We start from the raw sequence: 27,629 nt of genomic DNA on the forward strand, positions 1-27,629 counted from the left end.
TAACCAGGCTTTGGTTCTTAACCGGCAAATGGTTACCAAAATGTTTGGCCTGGAAGTCAGCCTGAAGAAAACTGAGGTCCTCCATCAGCCAGCTCCTCACCATGAATACCAGCCCCCCCACATCTCCATCGGGGACACTGAACTCAAAACAGTCAACCAGTTTACCTACCTCGGCTGCACCATTTCATCTGACGCAAGGATCGACAAAGAGATAGACAACAGACTCGCCAAGGCAAATAGCGTCTTTGGAAGACTACACAAAAGAGTCTGGAAAAACAACCACCTGAAGAAACACACAAAGATCAGCGTGTACAGAGCTGTTGTCATACCCACGCTCCTGTTTGGCTCCGAATCATGGGTCCTCTACCGGCATCACCTATGGCTCCTAGAACGCTTCCATCAGCGCTGTCTCCGCTCCATCCTCAACATTCATTGGAATGACTTCATCACCAACATCGAAGTACTCGAGCTGGCAGAGTCCGCAAGCATCGAATCCAAGCTGGTGAAGACCCAACTGCGCTGGGTGGGTCACGTTTTCAGAATGGAGGACCATCGCCTTCCCAAGATCGTGTTATATGGCGAGCTCTCCACTGGCCACCGAGACAGAGGTGCACCAAAGAAGAGGTACAAGGACTTCTTAAAGAAATTTCTTGGTGCCTGCCACATTGACTACCGCTAGTGGGCTGATATCGCCTCCAACCAAGCATCTTGGTGCCTCACAGTTCGGCGGGCAGCAACTTCCTTTGAAGAAGACCGCAGAGCCCACCTCACTGACAAAAGACAAAGGAGGAAAAACCCAACACCCAACCCCAACCAACCAATTTTCCCCTGCAACCGCTGCAACCGTGCCTGCCTGTCCCACATTGGACTTGTCAGTCACCAACGAGCCTGCAGCAGACGTGGACATACCCCTCCATAAATCTTCATCTGCGAAGCCAAGCCAAAGGAAAGGAAAAGGTTACCACTCAGGAGGGTTCTTGTTCGTTTTCAGAGAGAGATTCCTTTTTAATCAGTCTTGCTGACAAAACCTGTCCCCTTCAGGGTTCTCCAGATGATCCTCTTTCTTTCAGGTCACCACAGAGTTCCTTTCAGACAGCCATTCTTCTCCTTTGACCAGGCAACTGTTTTAAAGATTTCAAAACATCACCGGGGAACAAATTAATATTAAACTCATCAGATTTCACTTTAATACCCTTAATATTATCATCTTTCCTTATCAATTGTGCCAAAGGTTCAATAAAGGACTGGTGACAATGGGCAACCTTGTCTAGTAGATCTTCCCAGTACAAATGGCAAAGACATCTGCAATAGGATTTTTATATAATGCCTTAATCCAACCAATAAATACATGTCCCAATTTAAACTTTTCCAATACTTTAAACAAAAAACTCCATTCTACTCTATCAAATGCTTTTTCAGTATCTAATGATATAACCACGGGTAGGTTAGATTCCTTCCAAGAAATATGAATCAGAGAAATCAATTTAACAATATTATCTTCAGAATAATGATTTTTATTAAATCCAGCTTGATCTAAATGAATCAAAGCTGGTAAATATTTTGTCAATCTATTTGCTAAAACCTTCTTTACAATCTTATAGTTAACTTTTAATAATGAAGTAGGTCTATAAGATTCAACTTTCAAAGGATCTCTATCTTTTAAAGAATAACTGTAATAATTGCCCATGAAAAAGAATCCAGAAATGAATGAACCTCCATAACCTGTTTCAATACTTCCATTAACAAAGATTTCCATGCTGTAATTGTTATGTTATGTTATGTTATCTTGACTTTTTTTTATAAAATTACACAGAAAATCCATCTTCACCCAGAGATTTCCCATTAGGCATGGATTGAAGTGCTTCCATTAGTTCTCTACAAGTAAATGAAGCTTCCAAATCTTTAATAACGTGATTACTCAAAGATGGGAGATTAATATTAAATAAACATGATCAATTTTAGCTTCATCCTTCTCTAATTTGGAAGTATACAATTTTGCATAAAATTCCTTAAATACATTGTTTATATTTTTGGGTTTATACGTAATCTTAGAATCTTTCCTAACCACATTAATCATTCTAGAAACCTGTTCCGACTTCAATTGCCAAGCGAAAACCTTATGTGCCCTTTCCACAATTCGTAATATCTTTGATATTAATTTTTCATAATTATAAGTTTGTAATGAATTATACAGTAATTTCTTATTAATCAATTGTATCTTTTTAATCTCAGTTGAATTCTGCTCTGCATCCTTTTCTAATGACTCAATCTCCTCCTCCAATTTATTAACCTCAGAAGAATACTGTTTCTTAATCTTTAATGAGAAACTCATAATTTGTCCACTTAAAATCACCTTCAAAGCATCCCATAAAACAAATGTACTATTAACTTAATCCATATTTATTTTAAAATTGCTGCATTTGATCTCTCATAAAATTACAAAATTCAACATTTTTTAATAATAAAGAATTAAATCTCTGTCGATATATGGTATCTACCTTTTCCGAACATATACACGTTATTGACAAAAGAGAATGACCTGATAACATTATATTTTTATATTCCACAGATATAACATGACCTTGCAACTGTGCCGATATTAAAAATAAATCTATTCTAGAAGAAGAATCATATCGAAATTTTTAAAAATGAAAAATCTTTCTCCTTAGGGTTTAGTTTCCTCCATATATCAACTGAGTTCATTTCCTTCATTAACTTTGCCATTTTAGCCTTAATTACCATTTTTTGAGGATTTATCTAATAATGGATCCAAACAGCAATTAAAGTCACCTCGAATCAAAATTTTCTCATATGCCTTTATCAAATTAAAAATGGAATCTAACAAAAATTTCTCATCATCTACACTGGGGGCATAAACATTCATCAATATTGAAAACTCTGAATAAATTTTACAGTTAACAATCAAAACTTAACCCACTGACTCAATTACTGACTCCAATTTAAATGATGACCTCTTATTAATCTTGCCTTAGAATTAAAAGAAGAAGCTATAACTTAGCCAACCCAATCACTTTTTAATTTCTGATGTTCCTTTTCAGTCAAATCTGTCTCTTGCAATATCAACCTTCAACTTTTTAATACAAGTTAAAATTCTATTCCTCTTAATTGGGTTATTGAGCCCATCAACATTAAATGTTGAAAAATTTAAATTAGACAACATTTTAATCTATACCATTAAACCTCCTAGGGAGAATAAATTAAGAACAGATGATCACAGGAAAAAGCACAGAAATAATGTGGAGGATGCTTCAGGACCACTTACGTGGGGTTCTGGATAGCTTTGTCCCAGTGAGACAGGGAAAAGATGGTAGGATAAGGGAACCATGGTCCTCAAAACAGCTAGTTAAGAGGAAGAAGGAAGCATACAGAAGGTTTAGGAAGCAGAAAACAGGGACCATGAGAATTATATGGTAGCCAGAAATGACTAGGAGAGCTTGAAGGGAACATGTGAAGTCCTTGGCAAATAGGATTAAGGAGAACGCAGTGTGTTCTATGCGTATGTGAATCATTATGAGAATGAAGGTGGGGCACTTAAGCATAAAGAAGCCAACGTGCATGGAGGCGGAGGAGGTTGGGGAGGTCTTAAATGAATACTTTGCTTCAGTATTCACTTTGAAGTCAGAAAAGAATAAGCTTGTGTGCTAGACCATGTAGAGATTAAAAAAGAGGAAGTGGTGAATCTCCTTAAGACTCCGGAGCTGGATTAAATATACCCGAGATTGCTGTCAGAAGGGAGGAAGAAGGTAGTTGGGGCTTTGGCGATGATCTGTGAGTCGTTCTTGGCCTCAGGTGAGGTTCCAGAGGATTGGTGAATGGCAAATGTGGTCCCCTTGCTTAAAAAAAAGGGTTATAGGGAGAATCCTAGGAATTATACGTGTGACTTTGGTTAGCGGTGTGCTAACTTTTGGAGAGGATTATTAAGGGCAGAATTTCTGAGAATTTGGAGACGTACAGTCATCTTAGAGATAGTCAGCATGGCTTTGTGAGGAGAAACCCATGCTTCATGAGCCTAATTGAGTTTTTTGAGGAGGTAGCAAGAGAAATTGATGAAGGTATCGACAGGATCCAAACGTGTACCTTCTGGGAGACATTGGGAACATGAGTTTTAAAATGTCTAAATACCAAATTTCGTTCGTGAAGGACTCCTTGGAGGTAGCCAGGAAGGGTATAGCGGTTTTGTGGAAGCCCGATCACAATTAAATGCCACACGAAGGAATATGGAATGCAGAATTGCATTCCCCTGGAGAAAATCACATACAATCTAAGGAAGAAACATAACACGTTCATTAAGGTGTGGTGACCTTACTTGAAATATATTGGCATTCAGATTAATTAGTTCCTTCCCCCCCCCTTCGAAATAGGGGTAGCAATCCGTCCCAAAAGGGAAATTAATGCTATCTAAGAAGTGGGACATGACGCAGACAGCATGTTTAGTTTTAAATTTTTTTAACTTCCTCTTTAATTTGATTTAATTGTATCAGTATATTTTAATTAATATAATATAAAGTGCATATTAATGTACTTTCAGTTGTATGAAGGTGAGGGGTGGTGGTATAAATACAGATTCTGTTTAAAAAAAAAAGATTATATTGTTTTGTTTGAATTTTATTAGACATAGAACCTTGCCTGGGGGGGATTGACTATATAAAGCAGAGAGTAGTCATGGTCAGAACATCACTGAGTAGTGGATTTCTGTAGGGATCTGTTCTGGGACCCCTGCTGTTTGTAATTTTTAGAACATAGAACACTACAGCACAGTACAGACACTTTGGCCCTCGATGTTGTGGCAACCCATATATTCCTTAAAAAAAAGCTAAACCCTACCCCATAACCCTCTATTTTTCTTCCATCCATTGCCTGTCTCTTAAAAGTGTCTCTTAAATGCCCCTAATATTTCAACCTCCATCAGCATCCCTGCCAAGGCATTCCAAGCACCCACAACTCTTCGTGTATAAAAAAAAACCTTACCCCCAATGTCTCCCTTAAACTTCTCTCCCTTCACTTTGTTCATGAGTCCTCCGATGTTTGCTATTCCTGTCCCGAATCAAAAGGCCCCAACTGTCCACCCTATCTGTGCCTCTCATAATCTTGTAGACTTCTATATAGTCTCCTCTCATTCTTCTATGCTCCAAAGAGAAAAAGGGCAGGAATTGCAAACACCAGAGGAAATCTGTACAAAGTGAAAGGAGGGAAGTTTAGGGGAGACATCAGAGGTAAGTTTTTTTACACAGAGAGTTGTGGGTGTCTTTGCTTTTCTGTTGGTTTTGAGATGCAGGTTAATTTTGTGGTCTTATGTGTGAAATAATTCTGAATAATCTGACCCTAGCACATAGAGATCAACTCAAAATGACTGTAGATTTGTTGTTAACACCCACTGATAGTTTGCAATGATCTATCCACACAAACCATTTTGGACAAACTGGAACAAAACAGGATTCAGCTTTAAGCAGGGAAAGAAAAGTGTTTCTGAACATTGTGTACAATACATATTTATTAGCTTTTCCTAATTGGTGTCTGTTTTGTACAAGCTGAAGAGAAAATGTCATCAACGAGAAAAGCTAAGGTATCTGTGTTCAAGGCACTTGCCTTCTCACTGATATATTTTGTATATTTAAAACTAATTAAATTAAAATAAGCTTTGATTTAATATTAGCCTAAATTTAAACTGTACCCTGAACATTTGCCAGCCAGCATGGTTTTGATTATAAACTGAACAACGAAATAAATTGTACTATATAATATAACATTGTATAATCTGCTAAATTTTATAATCTTAATGAATCTTTTAAGATTTTGGATTGAAGATTATTTGGGATTACTGGATAGTCAGAAGAAAATTGACTCCACAGTTCAGTTATGAGGAGAGACTGGAGAAGCTAGGTCTGTTTCTCCTGGAATGGAAGAGGTTAAGGAAACATGACTGAGGTATATAAAATTATGAGGGGCGTAGATATAGTAGACTGCAGGAAATATCAGAGTTAGATCCTGAATCTTTCCTGGGCCCAACACTAATGACATTGTGAAACTCCTCAGGAGTTTGCAGAGGTTTGGTATGACATCGAAACACTGGCAAATTTCTATAGATGTTTGATGTAGAGTGCTGACTGCCTGCATCATGGTCTTGTATGGGGACACCAATACCCCTGAGCGTAAAGCCCTCCAAAAGGTAGAGGACACAGCCCAGGATCACAGGCAAAACCATTATCGAGAACATCTGCAGGGAACACTGCCATCGGAGAGCAGCAGTAATCTTCAAGGATCCACACCACCCAGTACACGCTTTGTTCTCACTGCTGCCATCAGGAAAGAGGTGTAGGTGCCACAAGACTCACACCACCAGGTTCAGGAACAGCTGCTACCCCTCCACCATCAAACTCCGCAACAACAAACTTAATCAGGGACTCATTTAAAGACTCTTACTTGTGCACTTTATTGATTATTTTTTATTCTGTCTGTATTGCAATCAGTTTGTTTACATTTGTTATTTGTTACAGTTTGTTTATTTGTTTACATGTATACACTATAGTTTTTTACATTACTAATAAGTGATAATTCTGTTTTGCTTACAGAAAAAAGAATCTCAGGGTTGTATATAATGCCATGTATGTACTCTGACAAAAAATCTAGATAAAACCAGAGGACACAGGTTTAGGGGAAGAGATTTAGAGGAGTTATAAGGGGGGGTCCTTGTTTACCAATGATTATCTGGAATGAACTGCCGGTGAGAATATTTGAACCGTGGTTTCTGACTATGGAAGGCTATTGGAAAATGGAATTTATAAAGAAGTATGTTCACTGGTCAGTTTGAACAACCCCAACCCATCAATTTTCCCTTGCAACCGCTGCAACCGTGCCTGCCTGTCCCGCATCGGACTTGTCAGTCACCAACGAGCCTGCAGCAGACGCGGACATACCCCTCCATAAATCTTCGTCCGCAAAGCCAAGCCGAAGAAAGAATGATCTGAAGTGAAATCTGATTTCTTATAAATGTTGTTTCATGTGAAGCTCTTCGTTCTGTGTGGGTAGAGCTTATAATGGTTTAGTTTATAATGGTTTAGTTTATAATGAACTAGCAGTCTACTTTTTATACTACCCTACTTTCAATAGCTTGCTCTGTGGAATATTTTCCTTTTTAAAGGAAAACTAACTATTGTTTGTTAGAAAATTTACTTCACATCAGTTAATGGTACAGTGGCGTTCTGCTTGCCACCTTGCTTTGCTTAAGGGTCAAGCATAACACCAGTAAACTCAATGATTCAAAGCTTTCCATCCTATTATTGATAGAAACATACATTTCCAATTTCTTGTGTACAGCAAGCAAGTGTGTTGATAGAGGAGTTCAGCTCTCTTGTTGAATGCCTGAGCAGACTTAATGAGCTGTTTGACCTATTCCTGGTCTTTTTATTTTTTTTAAAAAACAACCAACCAAATTAAACCTTGAACAAAAAGTGCTGAAGTACCATATTTGCTGTGTGTTATAGCCTTGCTTTAAGTATGAGCCTGCCATTGCAGAATGTTATACCACAAACTGATTGATATTCCTACCTCTTATTTTCTTGTGCTTTTGAAGGATTGTCCCTCTGCCACCAAATCCATCACTCTCTGCTTATTTTTTTCATGAACAGGTGGTTATAGAGTCAACATATTGAAGGTTTCATTTTTCCACATTATTGACTTAACAAGAGGTGATTCAGTTAACAATGGTGCTACTGCTTCAACCTGACCTTTGAGTACTGCCTATAGGCCATTTCAGATAGCCCAAAAGTTAAGGTGTAAAACTGGAGAAACTCCGCCAAAACGCATAAATCACCTACCTTACTGAATGTGCGGAGCCGCATATTCCAACCCCTCTCAGAGGGGGATAATCTCCGCAGCTCAGCCCTCCGTTGATTGATCTGAATGTGCGGCCGTGCTAAGCAGCTGTTTAGGGGTGGGTTGATGATGCTGTCAGCCCAGGACCCATCTCCCCACTCACCCCTCTCCCTCCAGGTCAGGGGCAGCAGGAGCTGTCATCGGGGACTGTCAGGGCAGCAGGGGCCGTTGGGGCAGCAGGAGCTGTCAACGGGGACCATCAGGGCAGAAGGGGCCATTGGGGCAGCGGGAGCTGTCAACGGGGACCGTCAGGGCAGCAGGGGTCGTTGGTGCAGCGGGATCTGTCAGTGGGGACCAATGGGATCTGTCAGTGGGGTAGCAGGGCAGCGGGAGCTGTCAGGGGACAGCTGGTGTGGGCTGGAACAGCCACACTGGGCCGCTTCGGCCTTCGGGGCCGCTGTCTGAGGCTCAAAACATGGCAGAGCAGTGTTCTGAGAACTATAGAGCAATTCCAGTTGCCTGGGGGATTATGGATAGGGAAGATGGCCATTGCTCTGTCGCCTATTTATGATGGGTGGCGCTATGGCACCAGTCGCCCTGCCTCCGTCAGGTCGGAGGGCACAAGGGGGTGCCTCTGGATATGAATGGGATGCTAGAGCAGCCTTTTAGGGCTACTGTCTGAAAGGTAAGTAACCATTTTTCCATCCGCTCCGTAGCCGATCTCAAGGCGGAGGCCCGACATGAAATGGGTTTTGTGGAGTTTGTCCATTCCTTCTGTGCCCACTTGGGTTTCCATTGTCTGCTTGGTTTCCTCCCACGTTCTAAAACAATGCAGATAGATTAATTAACCTCTGTAAATCACCATCCTAAATAGGCTAACAGCAAAAAGAATCAAATGGAAGTTGATGGACATGTATAAATATGTTGTATGGGTAAAGGGGGGGGGGGAAAAAAGAGAATGGAGCTAATGAGATCCCTCCCGTTGAAGTTGGCAAGGGCCAAATGGCTTAATTTAGTAATGTTACATAGTATAAGAAAGTTGTCATAAAGTTCTTCTATTAAATTCAGCAGGACTTTTCATTTTCAAATACTATAGCTCCTGGAGTAAATTCATACAAGCCCAGGGAGAAAGTGCAAAATCCACACAGAGCACTGGAACTGAATCGATTGAACCTGAATCACTGCAGCCTTGTGGCAGCGGTCTACTAATCCAATCACTTTCCTCTCATTAAATTTAGTGTAACAAGTCAATTGGAATTAATCACCTTCAACAATAGATAATTTACTCGATCTGCTTCTGCTGTAATTTCTTCTTAATTTTTGCATGGTTTTTCTTGGTTTTGTCAAGCTAGAGAACTTCAAGATTTCCTTCCTTTGAGTTTGTCTATTTTCAGACCTTGTCTGAAGTCTTCTCAATTTTCAGTTTTCCCAAATGATTAGAGTGATGAATCATTTTAGCTACTGTATTTCTTGGAAAGGAAGCATAGATTCCCCAGCATTAATCTTTTAACAAGCTTGCATCAGTAGCACTGCTAATTTGCGTGAGCTGCCTTATGACTTAGTGGCACTAGCATTAAGCTGTGCAGAGAAGCAAGCTTTTAAGTCTGCAAACAGAAATTAAATAACTGCTTTGAAATGATTTCAACATAGAGGATTTGTTTTTTGAAAATTTTATTTTTCAATTTTTCCAAAAACTTTGTTATCACATCTGAAAAAAGTATTCTTTTGACAAAGTTCCCCACAGGAGGTTAGGAAAAAAGGTGGAGGCATTAGATATAAATGAGGAGGTAGTGAAATGGATTCAGCAATGGTTGGATGGGAGGTGTCAGAGAGTAGTGGTAGAAAATTGTTTGTCCAATTGGAGGCCGGTGACTAGTGGAGTTCCTCAGGGATCGGTCCTGGGTCCACTTATTGTTTGTTATATATATTAACGATCTGGAAGTAGGGGTGGAGAATTGGATAAGCAAGTTTGCGGATGATACAAAGATTGGTGGTGTTATGGATAGTGAGGGAGATTACCGTAGATTAAAAGGCGATTTAGGAAGGCTGGAGGTGTGGGCTGAGAAATGGCTGATGGAATTTAATACAGATAAGTGTGAGGTGTTACATTTTGGAAAGGCATTAAATGGTAGGCTATTGAGATGTGCAGAGCAACAAAGGGATTTAGGAGTTGTGGTAAATAGTACCCTCAAGGCTGATACTCAGGTAGATGGTGTGGTGAAGAAGGCATTTGGAATGTTGGCATTCATAATTCGGAGTATTGAATTCAAGAGTAGGGAGGTTATGATGAAATTGTACAAGGCATTGGTGAGGACAAATTTGGAGTACTGTGTACAGTTTTGGTCACCAAATTATAGGAAAGATATAAACAAAATAGAGAGAGTGCAGAGAAGTTCACGAGAATGTTGACAGGATTTCAAGATTTGAGTTACAGGGAAAGGTTGTGCAGACTGTGGCTTTTTTCTCTGGAGCGTAGAAGATTGAGAGGGAACTTGATAGAGGTGTTTAAGATTTTAAAAGGAACAGACAGAGTCAACGTGGATAGGCTTTTTCAATTAAGAGTGGGGGAGATTCAAACTAGAGGACATGGTTTAAGATTGAAGGGGGAAAATTATAAGGAGAACATGAGGGGAAATTTCTTTATGCAAAGGGTGGTAGGGATGAGGAATGAGCTTCCGACAGACGTGGTTGAGGCGGGATCATTGCTTACATTTAAGGAAAGACTGGATGGTTACATGGAGAGGAGAGGACTGGAGGGGTATGGACCGGGTGCTGGTCAGTGGGACTAGGAGGGTGGGGATTTGTTACGGCATGGACTAGTAGGGCCGAACTGGCCTGTTCTGTGCTGTAAGTGGTTAAATGGTTATATTCTTTTTTTAACATATTTACACATTCTTTTAGTGTACTTCACTTCTCAGATACAAACACGACGTCAGCCTACTTGCAATTTTCTTCCCTTCCATCAAAACTTTGAAAATTAAACAACAAAGTGATTAAAGTAAGAAAAAAATGAAAAAGAGAACTTCAGCGATACCACCAGTCTCTCTAATCTACTTCCACTCTGTAAGATGCTTCACTGCTGCTGTCATTATGTATTTTGAAAGAACACAAATGCTGGAGAAACCTAACAGGGTCAAATCGTGCTTTTATACAGCAAAGGTAAAGATACAGAAGCAACGTTTCGGGCTTGAGCCCTTCATCAAAGGTGCGGGGGAACATGAGTGATGTCTGAATAAAAGGGGGAGGGGGTTGGTGAGGGTGGGAGATGATAGGTGGAGGGGGGGGACACCGCAGGGGGGGAAGGAGTCTAGGCTAGGTGGAGAGAGGAAGTAGGAACTGGAATGACTAGTTCAGGGGGGAGGGAGGGGAGAGCGGAAAAAGGCAAGCTGATTAATAGAATGCAGTGAACTCAATGTTCATGCCTGGAGTTGGAGAGTGCCCAGATGAAAAATGTGAGCCTTTCACACTACCCCCATCCTTACCATCCGCAGATTGGAGGAACACTACCTCATTTTTCGATTGGGCACTCTCCAACCCCAGGGCATGAACATTGAGTTCACTGCATTCCACTAATTAGCTTGCCTTTTCCCCCTCCCCTCCCTCTTTCCTAGACTCCTCCCCCACTCCTGCGATGTCTTCCCTACTTCCCCCCCCCCCCCCCACCTATCATCTCCCACCCTCCCCCATTCCCCCTTTTATTTGGACATTTTTCATGTTCCCCCACACCTTGATGAAGCGCTTAAGCCTTAAAAGGTTGGTTCTATATCTTTACCTTTGCTACATAAAGGCACAGCATTTGTATGTTTTTTTCACTTAACCACGGTGTCATCAGAATCCTGTGTTTTACCTCTTTATGTATTTTGTTAGCTTTTCAGAACTGTGGGCTGTTGTAATAACTGCACCAAAGTGCTCTAGATAAGGTTGGCATATTTTGGCCAAAGTATCGTACTTATTTCTTAAATTAAATGTTATTTTTTCCATGGGCACACAGTTGTGCATCGCCATGGTCCTTTGAGTGACGAGTGGGGGCAGTCAGACTTCCTGATGATCACAATGCATTTTTTTGCAACTGACAGGGCAATATTTACAAATTTAATATGGAATTTAGTTAATGTTCTGCTCATGTCCTCTAGATTTCCCAATAAATACAGCCCCAGATCCAGTGGGAAGTCTGTTCCCGTAATCCTAGTTAATATATTAGATAATTCCAACCAAAGGGGTCTCACCTTTGTGTAGGTCCATGTGGAGTGCATAATGGTACCAATTTCTAGCCCACTCATGAAGCACATTTGCTATATTTTCCTTTATATAAATGTTGTGGTGTGAGATATAATTGGTGTAAAAATTATATTCCACCAATCTTAGTCTGCCTTTGATCACTGATGTTACACTTTCCCTCCATAAATCTGACCAACAATCGATCATTGTTCCCAGGTCTGACTCCCACCTTTCCCTTGATCTTTGCAGGCCCGGCTTTGGGCTCTCACTTTGAAATACAGATACATAATCCTTTATCCGGAACCCTCAGGGGACGTGTGTTCCGAATTTTGGATTTTTCCGGATTTCAGAACAAAAGCCACCTGCCCCGGATTTAAGCCCACCCGAATTGTGCTGCCATATCCACCCCCTTCCAGTCACACTGCCGTCTCTCTCTCTCTCTCTCTCTCTCTCTCTCCCTTGCCCACCCGAGTTGCACTGCCATCTCTCACCCCCACCCTGCCCACCCGAGTCACGCTGCCATCTCTCCTCACCCCCCGCCCACCTGAGTCACACTACTGTTTCTCTTTCCTCCCCCCCACCCACCCAAGTCACTCTGCTGACTCTCTCTCCTCCCCCTACCCACTCGAGTCGCGCTGCTGTCACTCTCCCCCTGCCCATCCAAGTCACGCTGCCATCTCTCCCCCCCCACCCACCTGAGTTCCGCTGCTGTCTCTGTATCTCTCTCTCTCTCTCTCTCTCACACTCTCTTTCACATTCTCTCTCTCACTCTCTCCAGTTCACAGCATCGTCTGCTGGCTGACACTGTCAAGTGATCTTTGCTTCTCTCTCTCCGGATTTTAAATCTCCGGATAAAGAAACATGTACCTGTACAAAGTACATTCTGCATTTAAATTTGGGAGCGCCTCCCAGTCAAAGTAACCCTTTGACTTTGTTCCCTTCAGGTGGGGTCATGACAGGGCCCCATTTTTTCCCCTTAGGAAGAATCTTAACTGAAAAAAGCAGTGAAAGGTTCCATTAAGCAAATCATATTTATCCTTCAGTTGTTTGGAGGACATGAGCTGTCTATTTCCATAGCAGTCCTCAATAGTTCAGATCCCCTTTCGGTGCCAAACTAAGTTCAAAGGCATCAGTTTGTTGTGTATTAAAGGTGCTTTTGGTGATACTACAATCTCTTTACTGATGCAATCATTAATTTCTTTCCAGATTTTTACCAGATATTTTAGGATGGGGTTATCCATTCTTTTATTTATTAATTTGGTATTTGTTTTGTAAATTAAATCTTTCGCTACTCTCTCTTCCCCCCCCCCCCCCCGCCCCCCCCCATGCTATGTAATCCTGTTAACCCATTTGGGTGGTGTGATTTCCTCTTTATTTTTATGATCCATCCTGGTGATCTCCAAACCACCGTAATAAGAGTAGTCATTAAGGTGAGAGATTGTTTGGTTGTAACATTCTGACCAGCATGGACATGATCTTGAAGGTAGAGAACCTTCAGGATAAACCTGACAGATTGTGTCAGACTGCAATGTTATCTGAGTGAATCATTAATTTGGTTTGGATTTTAATTTAGGGATTTGGTATTTGGCTTTAATATTTGGAAAGAATACAGTGGGATGTGAAATCTCAATACAACTCTTTTTTGGCCTTGTTTCTTGCCAATATCTAGGTTACTGCAATTTTCGTGGACTCAGTAATACAATGGGGGCACGCATATACCAGATCATGCAATTTGGGGTCCTTTGGATGATGAAGAAGCCTAATCCATGAATGGTGAACCCACTTGTCTGTGGTGGCTGCTACTGTAACATCTGTTGCCAATCAACTGTGTGCAGTTTTGGTCACCAAATTATAGAAGGATATAAACAAAATAGAGAGAGTGCAGAGAAGGTTCACGAGAATGTTGACAGGATGTCAGGGTTTGAGTTCCAGAGAAAGGTTGAGCAGCCTGGGGCTTTTTTCTCTGGAGCGTAGAAGCTTGAGGGGGGGATTTGAATGGAGGTGTTCAAGATTTTAAAAGGGACAGAGAGAGTCAACGTGGATAGGCTTTTTCAATTAAGAGTGGTGGATATTCAAACCAGAGGCCATGGTTTGAGATTGAAAGGGGAAAATTATAAGGGGAACATGAGGGGAAATTTCTTCACGCAAAGGGTGGTTTGGATGTGGAATAAGCTTCCGGTGGAGGTGGTTGAAGCAAGGACATTATTTACATTTAAGGAAAGACTGGATAATTACATGGAGGGGAGAGGATTGGAGGGGTATGGACCAGGTGCTGGTCAGTGGGACTAGGAAGGTGGGGATTTGTTCCGGCATGGACTAGTAGGGCCAAACTGGCCTGTTCTGTGCTGTATATGGTTATATGGTTAACACCATTAGTTTTTGCAATTAATATTTGGATTCATTATATGAATGTATGCGATGGAAGGTTATTAAAATATTTGACAAACAGTGCTTTTATAACTGCTTTTATTTCAGAGTTTCGGCATCAAATGTATTTTCTTTTGCACTCGTAATTCATTTTCCATTAGATTTCTCTTTTGTCGTTAAATCCCTCCTTCGTCCTATTCCAGCATAGACCTTTCCTTTTATCTCTCCTCTTTGCTATCTTGTCATTGCATCTGTTTCTCTCACAGAACCATCGATTAACCAGACAACACAAAGTGGCAACCTCTGATGAATGCTTTACTGTTAAATTCAACAATACAATATATAACAGGAGCCCCTGGAAATGGCATCTGCCACCAGCCAAGCTCTGTCTCCATTTTTAACTAGCACGCTTTGCAGGGACTCAGCATGCGCATTAGCGTCACGGCGAGTACAATGGGTGCAGACAGCCACCCCCTTCACGTACCACAACCCATGTAGGTGTCATATATTACAATAATTATAGTTCAGCAGTGAACAGTCAGCCCAGTTTCATCTCGATATTTTGGGTTGGGTTTACAAGTGTGCCTGAAGCATGTTATGTAGTAGCCATTAATGGAAGTGGATACCTGGGAGGCTGCTTGGGGTGCTTCAGCTTGAAAGGATGTGCCATTCGTGATCTTGGGGTTGTCTACATTAAGTAACTTTGCTGATGTTCTGATGTATGAGCTTTGTTTTCCTCCTTGAAGATGCTAACTGACCTGGTGTATATTTCAGGTTTTTTTTAAATTCTGTTGTAGTATTACTTTAGCCGTGATGTTTTGCTTTATGATTTTGGTTAATGCCGAAGTTTGAATTGTGGTTGGTTTTCAGATATTTATAGATATTTTGCCTCTCCACAATCAAACAGGTTTAATGATTGGCTCCCCATTGGTTCCACACTTACTAATCCAAGGCAGGTGATCTCCACCTCAGGTTTTGCACCCATTATTTACACCATTACCTCAGGAGACCCTGTCCATTTGGGATAAACAATTAAGGACTCTTCTCATTTTTGAATGGGTATTTTTTGTGGATCTTGGGAACATTTAATATGAGATGGGATTTAATATTGAAGAATCACTTTTTGGAAGATTAGGAGTATAGCTGTCTCACAGGGTTGGTGAGAACTTGAATGGACATGAAATTATTTGTACTGAAAGCCTTGGAAATAGAATCTATCAGCTTTTTTATAAGGAAGGGATTGTGGACCTGAAACATTAACTAGTTTCTCATTCTAAAAATGCTGCTTGACAGGTTGAGTTATTTCAGCATTTCTGATTTTTATTTTGGTTTTCTTCATGATCCATTTTCAATTGATTTCTCGTAAGCTTCCAACTCTTGATTGATCTTTGGAAAATGTCAATTAGTCTGATACTGAAATCCCTTGGATTTCACTTGACTTCAGATTCTAGTCATCTCCAAGATTAATTTATACAGTATCTGACACTATTGCTGTAGTTCATCTTTGTGATATAATTAGCAGAATGTGAAAATAAATGACAATTGTCTTATTAGAAATACTGTAAAAATAGCTTTATTGCTGGAGAACTTAATTTATTGCCCTTGTAGCCAAATCACTCTTATCTTGATCTGTATAGTTCCCTTTTGTAATGTATCTCTCAATTTTTAAATACCTGAGTAGATTGATGTTCAATAGGAAATTATGAGAACACTCATCACAATTGTGGAAAGAGAACGGGTTGAAAGGCATAGAACATAGATCATTACAGTACAGGCCCTTCAACCCACAATGTTCTTCTGTGTGGCCTGCTGCTTCTCTGCATTAGAAGTGGAGGATTAATTTTTTGAAGTAACAAGTAGACTTGATTAGCACCAAGTAAATGCAGCATGTTATAGCCCTTTTAAGGGGCTCATTCAGGAACTTGGTGGCTGCAGGGAAGGAACTGTCAGTGTGCACTTTCACACTCTAAGCCTTCTGCTTGATGGGAGGATAGGGGTTGAGTGAAGTGTGATCAGTACTTCTAAATCACACATGTCAAACTCTGGCCCGCGGGCTATAATTATATTTGGCCCGCAAGATCATATTAAATATATATGAGAGTTGGCCTGCTGGCCGCCGCGCAAGTAGAGCACACGCACAGCAGCAGGCACCACCATAGTAGTTTTTAGCACTTCCACAGCAGGCACAGCAGTACACCGATATAGTTAACGGGAAAGTTAATTAGATAGTCACAGCGGCGCCGATACAACGGACCCGCCGCCTAGCTCCAACGGACCCGCCGCCTAGCTCCAACGGACCCGCCGCCTAGCTCCAACGGACCCGCCGCCTAGCTCCAACGGACCCGCCGCCTAGCTCCAACGGACCCGCCGCCTAGCTCCAACGGACCCGCCGCCTAGCTCCAACGGACCCGCCGCCTAGCTCCAACGGACCCGCCGCCTAGCTCCAACGGACCCGCCGCCTAGCTCCAACATCTCCTTGAGCTTCATCTGTGGGTGGGTGCTGCTGGGCATCGGACTTTCCGCTGGGGTGGAGGTCGCGGATGAGTTCCACCGCTCTCACGGTATTCCCGATGAGATGGCGAGACCAGCGGGGACTCCTTGGGTTGTTGGCGGCGGTTGCAGCAGGCGGAGGAGGGAGAGGGGGCGGGGGGGATGCCGCTCGGGTTTGCTGGCTGGGCTGGGGAGGGCTCCCTGCAGACCTCCGCTCCCTGGCATGCTTCTCGGCAACGTGCGATCCTTGGCTTAAAGGCTAGAGAGAAATATTATTTATTGAATATTTTATTTCTTATTTGTTAATGCTTCTTATGGAAAGAGTTTAACCAAAACTATTATGAAACATTTATTTTAATAAGAAAAAGTTTAACGTTACATATGTTGAGAGAAAACATGCAGATGTTGTTGAAAATTTTCAATAAATATTTAGTTCGGCCTTCGACTTGGTCCAAGTTTTTAATTTTGGCCCTCGGTGAATTTGAGTTTGACACCCCTGTTCTAAATGATCACTCCTTCCTCCCCACTAATCACCCCCTTGGCACCCACCCCTGTGAACACAGGAGGTGCTCCACATACCCCCACACCTCTTCTCTCACCACCATTCAGGGCCCCAACCAGTCCTTGTGAATCTGCGGGGGTCTTCTACGGTATCTGGTGCTCCTGTTATGGTCTCCTCTACATCAGAGAGACTGGATGCAAACTGGGAGATTGCTTCATTCAGCACCTTGGCTCTGTCCACTTGGTTCTCTCAGTGGCCACCTATTTTAATTCCCCACCCCATTCCCTTGCTGACACATCTGTCCATGGTCTTATGAACTGCCAGACTGAGACCACCTGCAAATTGTAGAAACACCTTATCTTGCTTCTGGGTGCCCTCCAACTAATGGCATTAACATTGACTTACCCAGTTTCTATTGATATGCCCCCTCCCCCCATCTTCTTTATTCAGTCGTCTGCATTTCTTCACTCGTACCTTGGCTCAGGCGCAAAACATTGGTAATATATCTTTACCTCCTATGGACATTGTGAGGCCAGCTGGGTTCCTCCAGTACTTCTGTGTGTTTACTACAATCACAGTGTTTACAGACTTTCATGTTTCACTCACTTCAATATGTTGGCTTCATTTCCTAGCCAGTGGGAGATGTAGGTGGAGTTCATGGATGGGAAGGAATATTGCATTATTTTCTAAGCTGTGTTCACTACCTCCTGTAGCTTCCTATCGTAGGATGAGCAGATCACGTCCTACACTGTGATGCAACCAGAAGTATTGTTTTAATTGTGCACTTGTAGAGGTTGTCTTCGAATAAATTAGAAGTGTTGATGCCTTTCTTGACTGTTGTGTCTGCTTGCTTCTCCCAGGTCTGGTTATGGAGATAATTACTTCAAATAATTTGAAGTTACCTACCTTTTTGACTTCAGCACCATTAATATGGGCATTGTGTGGACTCTGTCCCTCTCCTGGTCATTGATTTTCTCCTTTGTCTCCCTCTGTGCAAGAGGGATGGAAAAAGAGTGGTAGAGCAATAGTTGTAGGGAATTCTATAATAAGGGGAAAAGTCAAGAGCTTCTATGACCACAAATGGGACTCCCAGATGTTGTGTTGCCTCCCAGGTTATGGAGGTCTCGGAGCAGCTGCAGGACATTCTGAAAAGGGAGGGTAAACAGCCAGCTGTCATGGTCCATATTGGTACAAATGATATAGGAAAAAAGTGGGATGAGATCCTACAAGCTGAATATAGGGAGCTAGGAGATAAATTAAGGAGTAAGATCTCAAATCTCAGGATTATGACCAGTGCCACAAGCTAGCCAGAGAAGAAATAGCAGGATAGTTAGAATGAATATGAGGCTTGAACAGTGGTGCAGGAGGGAGGGTTTCAGTTTCTTGGGTCAGATAGGGCCAGTACAAACTAGACGGTCGACATCTGGGCAGGGCCGAGATCAATGTCCTAGGGAGGTTGTTTGCTAGTGATGTTGGGGAAGGTTTAAACTAATGGCGCAGGGGGGTGGGAACCTACAAAGAAAGAATGAGGATGGTGGTACAGAGACCAAAGACAGAGTTAGGAAAGAAAAATAGAGGGCAGAAAAGTTAAAAGCAAAGGATGCAGGGGTCACTAGATTCTAAAAGAACAAAGAGCATAGGCCACATTATCTGAAAGCCGGCAATATTAGAAACCAAGTTAGTGAATTTGAGACACTCAAGCATATGATTTTGTGGCCATCACAGAAACATGGTTGCAAGGTGGGCATGATTGGGAATTAAATATTCAAGGGTGTCAGGTAATAAGGAAAGATAGACAGGAAGGTAAAGGTAGTGGGGTGGCGCTCTTAATCAAGGATAAGATCAGGGCAATAGTGAGAGATGATATAAGATCTAAGGAGCAGAATGTTGAGTTGATATGGGTAGGTATTAAGAATAGTAAAATGGAAAAAAAATCACTATCGCCCACCAAGTAACAATAGCACAGTAGCACAGGCAATTAACCGAGAGAGAGCTGAGGCCATGTAAGAATGAAATGGTAGTTGTCGTGGGGGACTTTAACTTCCACGTAGATAGGGAAAGTCAAGTTGGTCGAGGATGACTTCATAGAATGCATCTGTGATCGGTTTCTTGAGCAGCATGTTAAGGAACCAACAAGGGAGAAAGCTATTTTAGATCTAGTAGTTAGGGACCCTCTTGGAAAAAGTGATCATAGTTTGATTGAATTTCTCATACAGATGGAGGGTGCAATAGTTAGATCTAAAACTAGTGTATTGTGCTTGAATGGGAAGACTACAACAAGATGAGGGAGGAATTGGTCGGCATGGACTGGGAACACAGGCTAGTTGGCAGAACAGTTGAACAGTGGAAGACTTTCAGAGATTTTTCCCGATTCTTATTCCCGATTAAGAATAAGGGCAGTAAGAGAGGGAAGAGTCAGCCATGGTTAACTAAAGAAATAAAGTATAAAATTAAAAGCTTATCTGTACAAAGTAGCCAGAAGTAGTGGGAAACTGAAGGATTGGGAAAACTTTAAAAGGCACAAAGGACAACTATATGAGAAATAAGGAAAGGGAAGATTATGAAGGTAAATTAGCACAAAATATAAAAACAGATAGCAAAAAATGTTATAAATATATAAAAGGAAGAGGGTGACTGGAGTCAACATAGGTCCCTTGGAAGATGAGAAAGGGAGATTGATACTGAGAAATGAGGAAATGGCCGAGGCATTGAACAGATATTTTGTATCAGTGATCATACTGACAAAGAGGGGTGATAAGGATGCGAAGGGAGGTGAAGGCCTTGATAAAATAATTGTTCCAAAAGAGATATTGATGAGCAAACTAATGGGACTGAAAGTGGACAAATCCCCTGGTCTTGATGGATGCAATCCAGGATACTGAAGGAAATGGCAGAAGTTATAGTCAACGCATTGGTACTCATTTACCAAAATTCTCTGGATTCTGGGCAGGTCCAGAAGACAGCAATGTCATGCCACTTTTTAAAGAAGGGACGTAGTCAGAAGACAGTCAGTGAGCTGAACATCTATAGTCGAGAAAATGCTTGAAGTTATCATTTAGGATGAAATAGCAAGACATTTAGAATGAATGGGTTCCATCAGGCATGGATTCAGAAAGGGCAGACCTTGTTTGACAAACTTGCTGGAGTTCTTTGAGGATATAATGGGTGCGATTGATAGAAGGGAACAGGTTGATGTTGTATATTTAGATTTCCAGAAGGCGTTTGATAAGATGCCGCACGATAAGATGTGCACAAGAGACTTTTCAATAAAATACAGATGAATGGAGTCGGGGGAAGTATATTGGCATGGATTGAGAATTGGTTAACTGACAGAAAGCAGAGAGTCGGGATAAATGAGTGTTTTTCTGATTGGCAGTCAGTAGTAAATGGAGTTCCACAGAGGTCGGTGCTGGGACCACAGCTGTTCATCATTTTCATTGATGATTTGGAAGGGGGGCAGAGTATAATGTAGCCAAGTTTGCGGATGACACTAAAGTGAGTGGAAAAGCAAACTGTACAGAGGATGTGGAGAGGCTGCAGAAGGATTGAGTTAAGTTAGGTGAGTGGGCAAAGTTCTAGCAGATGGAGAACAATGTTAGTAAATTCGAGGTCATCCACTTTAGTAGAAAAAATAGAAGAGCAGATTATATACATGGTGAAAAACTGTAGCATGCTGTAGTGCAGAAGGAGTTGGGAGTGCTTGTGTATGAATCACAAAAGGTTGGGTTGCAGATACAGTAGGTTATTAAGAAAGCAAATGGAATGTTGGCCTTCATCACTAGAGGAATTGAATTCAAGAGCAAGAGGTCATATTGCAACTATACAAGGTACTGGTAAGGTTGCACCTGGAGCACTGTGTGCAATTCAATTCTGGTCTCCATACTTGAGGAAGGATATACTGACCTTGGAGGCAGTCCAGAGGAGGTTCACCAGGTTGATCCTGGAGATGAGGGGATTGAGTAATGAGGAGAGACTAAATCGCCTGGGATTATACTCACTCCAATTCAGAAGAATGAGAGGCGATCTTATAGAAAGATAAAATTACGGAAGAGATAGATAAGATAGAGGTAGGAAAATTGTTTTCACTGGCAGGGAGTAGATTTAAGATGGAGATGAGAAAAAATGTTTTTCCCAGAGAGTAGTGAATCTATGGAATTCTTTGCCCCAGGGAAGCAGTTGAGGCTACTTCATTAAACATATTTCAGATAGATAGATTTTTTACATAAAAAAGGACTTAAGGGGTATGGAGAAAAGGCAGGTAAGTGGAGTTGAGTCAATGATCAGATCAGCCGTGATCTGATTGAATGGTGGAGCAGGCTCAACGGACCAGATGGCCACCTCCTGCTCCTATTTCTTATGTTCCTACTGATATTGAGAGAGAGGTTGTTAAGTTGACACCATGCCACCAGACTTTCAATCTCTATCCTGTATTACAGTGCAGAAGGAAGCTGTTTGGCCCATCGTGCCATTGTTAACTATACAGTTAGCTCCCACTTCTATGCAATTTTCTAAAATGGAAAGCCATTTTCTTAAAATGGCTTTCCAGTTCCTTTACTGAACTTGTGCTCACCAGTCTTTTCAGTAATTTGTTCCAGATCACTGCTGCAAGAGTATTCAACTTCTTTGTCTAATTCCTATAACAGTCACTCCTGGAATACACTGCCTGGTGGAGGCAGGTCCTCTTACAACAGTCTCCCCATTTCTCGATCTCCCTGTCTCCATCTCAGGAGACAAACCATCTGAAAACATCTTCTATAAATCAACTAACTCCCACAATTACCTCATCTAAACTACTTTCCACCTCGTCTCTTGCAAGAATTCTATTCCTTTCTCTCGATTCCTCCATCTTCACTGCATCTGCTCCCTGGATATGGTCTTCATTTTGGGGCATCTGAGATTTTTTTTAAAAATTGATACAAACAGCACAATAACAGGTCTTTTCAGCCCTCAAGCCCATGCTGCCCAATTACACCCAATTGACCTGCAAGCCTAGTATGTTTTGAACAGTGGGAGGAAACCGGAGGACCCAGAAGAAACCCACACAAACACAAAGAGAATGTACAAACTCCTTACAGTCAGCACAGGATTCAAAAACAGGTTCCGGTTGCTGGTGTTGTAACAACTTTCCACTAACCGCTGCGCTAACTTTGCTGCCAGTAATATCCTTCTTCAAAAATTATCACTTCCCTTCTACTATTATCTTAGAACTTACACGCATCTCCTCTATTTCCTGCACATCTGCCCTAGTCCCTTGGAAAAATAGCCAACACCCGTCTGCGTGGGTTTCTGCCAGGTGCTCCTGTTTCCGCCCACCCTTCAAAGACCTACAGGGATTGTAAGTTAATTGGAAGGGCCTGTTACCATATATGTTTAAAAATAAGATGTGATAGCAAAACAGTTAGAAAATAATAATATTGATCAGAGCCAACAAGTATTTATGAAAAGGAAATTGTGGTTGATGAAATATACCAGGGGATGCAAGTTAATTGGGTGAAAATTGAGTGGCCCAGTCTCATGGGCCAAAATGGCCTGTAACTGTGCTACATGTCTGTATATTAAAAGACTCATCCTATCCCAGTCACACTTTCTTCACCCACCTCCCATCAGGAATTAGATTCATGAGCATGAAATTATCCACCACCAGATTCAAGGCCACCTTCTCCTGCCATTTTCAGACCCCTGAATGAACCCCAAAATAATATTATTTTGGTTTTGCTCCATGCCAACTGATCTTTCTGTAACTCTACACTTTTGTTCTGTCTTACTTGTACTATGTATGAGGTATTCAACTAGTTTGCTCGTAAAGCAACTTCTACCATTGCATATTGACAATAAATTTGAACTTGAATTAGTGAAAGATGATCTTCCTGCATCCAATAGAACTTGAGCTATCTGGAATCAAGCTTTCAGTCCAAAATTGATCATAGCCAGAAGTTGTAGACTTCAGGATTCAGTAAATATATTTATGACAAACAAGGTTGGATAGATTTTTACATAGTAGGAGTATTAAGGGATATGGGAAAATGGCAGGTCAGTAGAGACAATCCCATCATCAGATTAGCCTTGATCCCATTGAATGGCAGATCAGGTTCAATGGGCCGAATGGCCTACTCTTGCTCCTATTTATGTTCTTATTATAGTTACTTGCAAACAACTGGAGTAGATTTTGCTCTAAGTAGCATGGTGGTCTCTTGAGAATATCTATTTTGTATTATTTCCACTCATCGATTTGGACCAATCCAACTCCTCCATTATTTTTTTGTAACCTATCCTCTCACACATATCTTCCATTAATTCTCCTTCCCACCAGCCAGGTCCAATTAATGTTACAACAAGCACACTTTTTGGGTATGGGGAGGAGATCTGAGAATGCAGGGAAACGTGTGCATTCACAGAGAGTGATTTGACTCCAAACAGAGGTCAGAATGAAATCTTGGAGGCTTCCTCACAGCCCTTACGCTGCTCCGACTACCTCCCAGTAACATTGTGGAGGTGCCTGCAGGAGTGAGTGGCAATACAATATGTAGTTTTAGCCTAAAAAAAAATGTTGAAGTTATCGTACATTATCAACTGAATGACAAGATAGATTGGCTTACAAAAAGCATAGCTTTCTTCCCACAACCTTGGTAACCCTGATGCCAAGTCGTGGCAGTTATTGTGTTTAAGACAATGTTTATTCCGTGCAGTCAAACAGTCTGAGAAAATGAAAGCTCTGAGACTTAGAATTAATATTAATTTCATACCACAGGAGGTCCTGAGTATGCAAAATTGTGAAGATTTATTATCCCTGGGTACAGTAATTAATTGGAAGCTGCATTGTATTTAGAAATGTACAGGACTGATGTGGTGCACCTGGCTAAGTGACAGTCTGAGGAAACATAGCATGCTAGTTTATCTTGTACCCAGAGTATTTCTTTTCAAACCAGTCTTGGGATTAGTTATTGGTGACTTTAATGACAGCTTAATTATGATGTGGCTGCTGAGGGACATGGAGTTTTTCCAACCTGCCAAATCACTCTTTGCTATGTTTAACCCTTACTTGATCTTAATGAAACAGTTTTCACCCCAAGTGACAGGTTTCAGTCGCGCTGTTATGTCCTGTGGCCTCAAATAATCAGATTTATTTTTTTCCTAGGAATGTTAACCATAACGGACTTCATAAATATACTACATAGATACTACAAGTCACCTATGGTGAGTACCCGGTACTCTCAATTGTCAGCATTAACTTTTAGGAGTTAAAATTAATAGATTATATGAAAAATACAATCATAGTTTATTCATGTGCTCTATATATGTCTGAAGGAAATTTCCATCCCTTTTCTCATTAGAACTGACCCTTCAATTACACCAGTGGGGAGAAAACCATTGGGAGCTGTTTAATTAATTCAGCCTCCATAGCAAGAGTTGAAAATTGCATTTATATTGAGCTTCTATTATACTAAAATGTTCCGAGGTGTTTCACAGGAGAGTAAGCAGACAAAAACGTTAGTGTGTGGAGATGTTGATATTCAAAGGGTTCTTGCTGACCTTGAACACAAATGACAAGCTGGTATCCCAAGTAATTAGGAAAAGTGTATTGACCTTTATTGCAAGAGGATTTGAGTAGAAGGGTAAAGATTCATTGCTTCTATTGTAAAGCACCATAATGGCACTGCATCTGGAGTATTGTGTGCAGGTTTGGTCTCTTTACCCAAAGAAAACTACGTGTTATTAAATGGAGTGCAACAAAGGTTCACCAGATTTTTTTTATTGGGATGCAGTTCTGAGTAAAATAATTAATGGAGTTTAAGCAAACTGGCATTATATTCCCTTGAATTTAGAAGAATGAAAACATATTTTATTAAAACATTTAAAATTCTATTTGGGCTTGTCGTGGTAAATGCAGAGTTGATGTTTCTGTCTATCGGGGATGTATAACTAGAGGTCACATCTCAAACTAGCGGCATCAGCCATTCAGTAGGTGGATAGAACAAAAATTCTTCCCCTATGGGATGTGAATGTTTGGTGTTCTCTGCTCAGGAAGACTGTGGAGGCTCCTTCATTTGGCAGAGATCAAATCTCTTCAGGGAATCTGGATTAGTGCAGCAGTACAAGATGTGTAGTGATCCTTGTATGTGGAAGGCAGGCACCTGGGGGCCCATTAGTTGCCTCCTGCTTCCTGTTCCAATGTGTGCTATGATCTCGTTTACAAGAACAAGGATCTTAAAACAAATACAAACCAATTGCTCCTGTTGATTGCCACTTTAAAACAAAAACTCAAATCACTGTACTCTTGTGCTCTTTGTCTTATTTCTCAGCTAGTCCCTCGCGATCACTGATCACTTCTACTTTCATTCTGTGTGTTATGAGGTTACTGATGAGGTCAATTGTGGGAACAGCAGACTCTTGCATAGGTGGGGCATGGAGTCCATGATGAGGACATGTGGGTGCTTTCCTCTCTGTGCCAATTGTGTGCTGCCTATGGGGGATTCTCAGTGCCATCACAGACACTGCTCCTCCACAGGATGTTGCTTTTTCTCAAAGAGGCTGTGAGTATACCCTTGAATCCTTTCCTCTGTTCACCTGGTGATCTCTTTTCAACAACAGCTTCAGAATAGATTGTCAGTTTAGGGAATCTGGTGTCAGTCCAGTGAACACAATGACTAGCCATTGAGGTGATTGGGCATAATTAGGGCATTTAACGCAAGGATGTTGGCCTGGGAGAGAATGATTATCTTGTCAATGGATTTAGAGGAGTGATGGAGGAAGTGAGACAGTAATGGTAGTAGCTTTCCTGTGTTTTGAATTGCTTATTCTTCATAGTTGATGTCTCAAAAACATAGAGCAGGACAATATTCACTGGTACCAGGTAGATCACACCCTTTTCCTTACTGGGCCACAGGCATTTATGGAGTGGTAAAAACGATGGTGAATTTCATGGTTGATATCTGTCTTTGCTAAGAGGTGACTCCAGAGATCTGGGAAATGGTCCACATTATCCATGGAAACAAACCTGCAGATGCTGGATTCTGAAACAAAAATAGAAAGAACAGCTAGACAAGTAGCACATTTTGAAAGAGAAACCAGTTATTGTTTCGAGTCAGGGCACCTTCCAGAGAACCATGAAACACTATAGCACACCGAAATGGGCCCTGGGCCCTGTGCCAAATTATTTTTCCGCCTAGTCCTATTGACCTGTACAATAGCCAGCCATACACCTCCCATCTTCTCTTAAATGTTGAAATCGATCTAGCATGTACCATCTCTGCTGCCAGCTCGTTCCACACTCTTGCCATCCTCTGAGTGAAGATGTTCCCTCTAATGTTCTATTTAAACTTTTCCCCCTTCAAGCTTAATCAATGTCCTCTAGTTTTTATCACACCTAATCTTAGTGGAAAAAGCCTGTTTGCATTTACTTGACCTATACTCATCATAATTTTGTCTACCTCCACCAAATCTTCCTTTGTTCTTCTGTGCTCCAGGGAATAAGGTCCTAACCTGTTTAGCTGTAACACAGTTCTTCAAATCCTGGCAACATCCTTGCTAATTTCTTCTGCACTCTTTCAATCTTATTGATATCTTTCATGTAGTTAGGTGGCCAAAACTGTACACAGTACTCCAAATTTGGCCTAACCAATATCTTGCACAAGTTCACCATAACATCCCAACTCCTACTTCAATTTATGAAAGCCATTGTGTCAAAAGCTCTCTTTATACCCTATCTATCTATGACTCCACTTTCGGGGAATTGAGTATCTGTATTCTCAGATCCCTCTGTTCTATATAATGAGCAATAAACTTGATTTGACGACTGCTTTTTACTATGTCCTACCTTGGTTTGTATTTCCAAAGAGCAGAACCTCATGCTTCTCTAGTTTAGATTCTATCTGCCATCTTGCAGCCCATTTTTCCAGCTGGTCCAGCTCCCTCTTCAAGCTTCGAAAGCCTTCCTCACTGTCCACTACATCAACAATCTTTGTGTCATCTGCAAACTTGTTGCTCTAATTTACCACATTATCATCCAGGTTATAGGGTATAACCTAAAAAGAGTCTGGAAAAACAACCAACTGAAAAACCTCACAAAGATAAGCGTATACAGAGCCGTTGTCATACCCACACTCCTGTTCGGCTCCGAATCATGGGTCCTCTACCGGCACCACCTACGGCTCCTAGAACGCTTCCACCAGCGTTGTCTCCGCTCCATCCTCAACATCCATTGGAGCGCTTACATCCCTAA

At 41.4% G+C, this 27,629-nt stretch overlaps 1 protein-coding gene across 7 annotated transcripts in view; it reads left to right on the forward strand.

Annotated features, from left to right (window-relative positions):
* LOC138751903 (5'-AMP-activated protein kinase subunit gamma-2-like) overlaps positions 1 to 27,629 on the forward strand; it is a 621,068-nt gene that overhangs the window by 535,501 nt on the left and 57,938 nt on the right. For all 7 annotated transcript variants that reach the window (XM_069914838.1, XM_069914837.1, XM_069914836.1 and 4 more), the window contains one exon: positions 24,546 to 24,604. In XM_069914838.1, the coding sequence (XP_069770939.1) occupies positions 24,546 to 24,604 (59 nt within the window). The remainder of the gene's footprint in view (positions 1 to 24,545; positions 24,605 to 27,629) is intronic.

This window comes from Narcine bancroftii, chromosome 1, assembly GCF_036971445.1.
Source record: "Narcine bancroftii isolate sNarBan1 chromosome 1, sNarBan1.hap1, whole genome shotgun sequence".
Lineage (NCBI taxonomy): Eukaryota > Metazoa > Chordata > Chondrichthyes > Torpediniformes > Narcinidae > Narcine > Narcine bancroftii.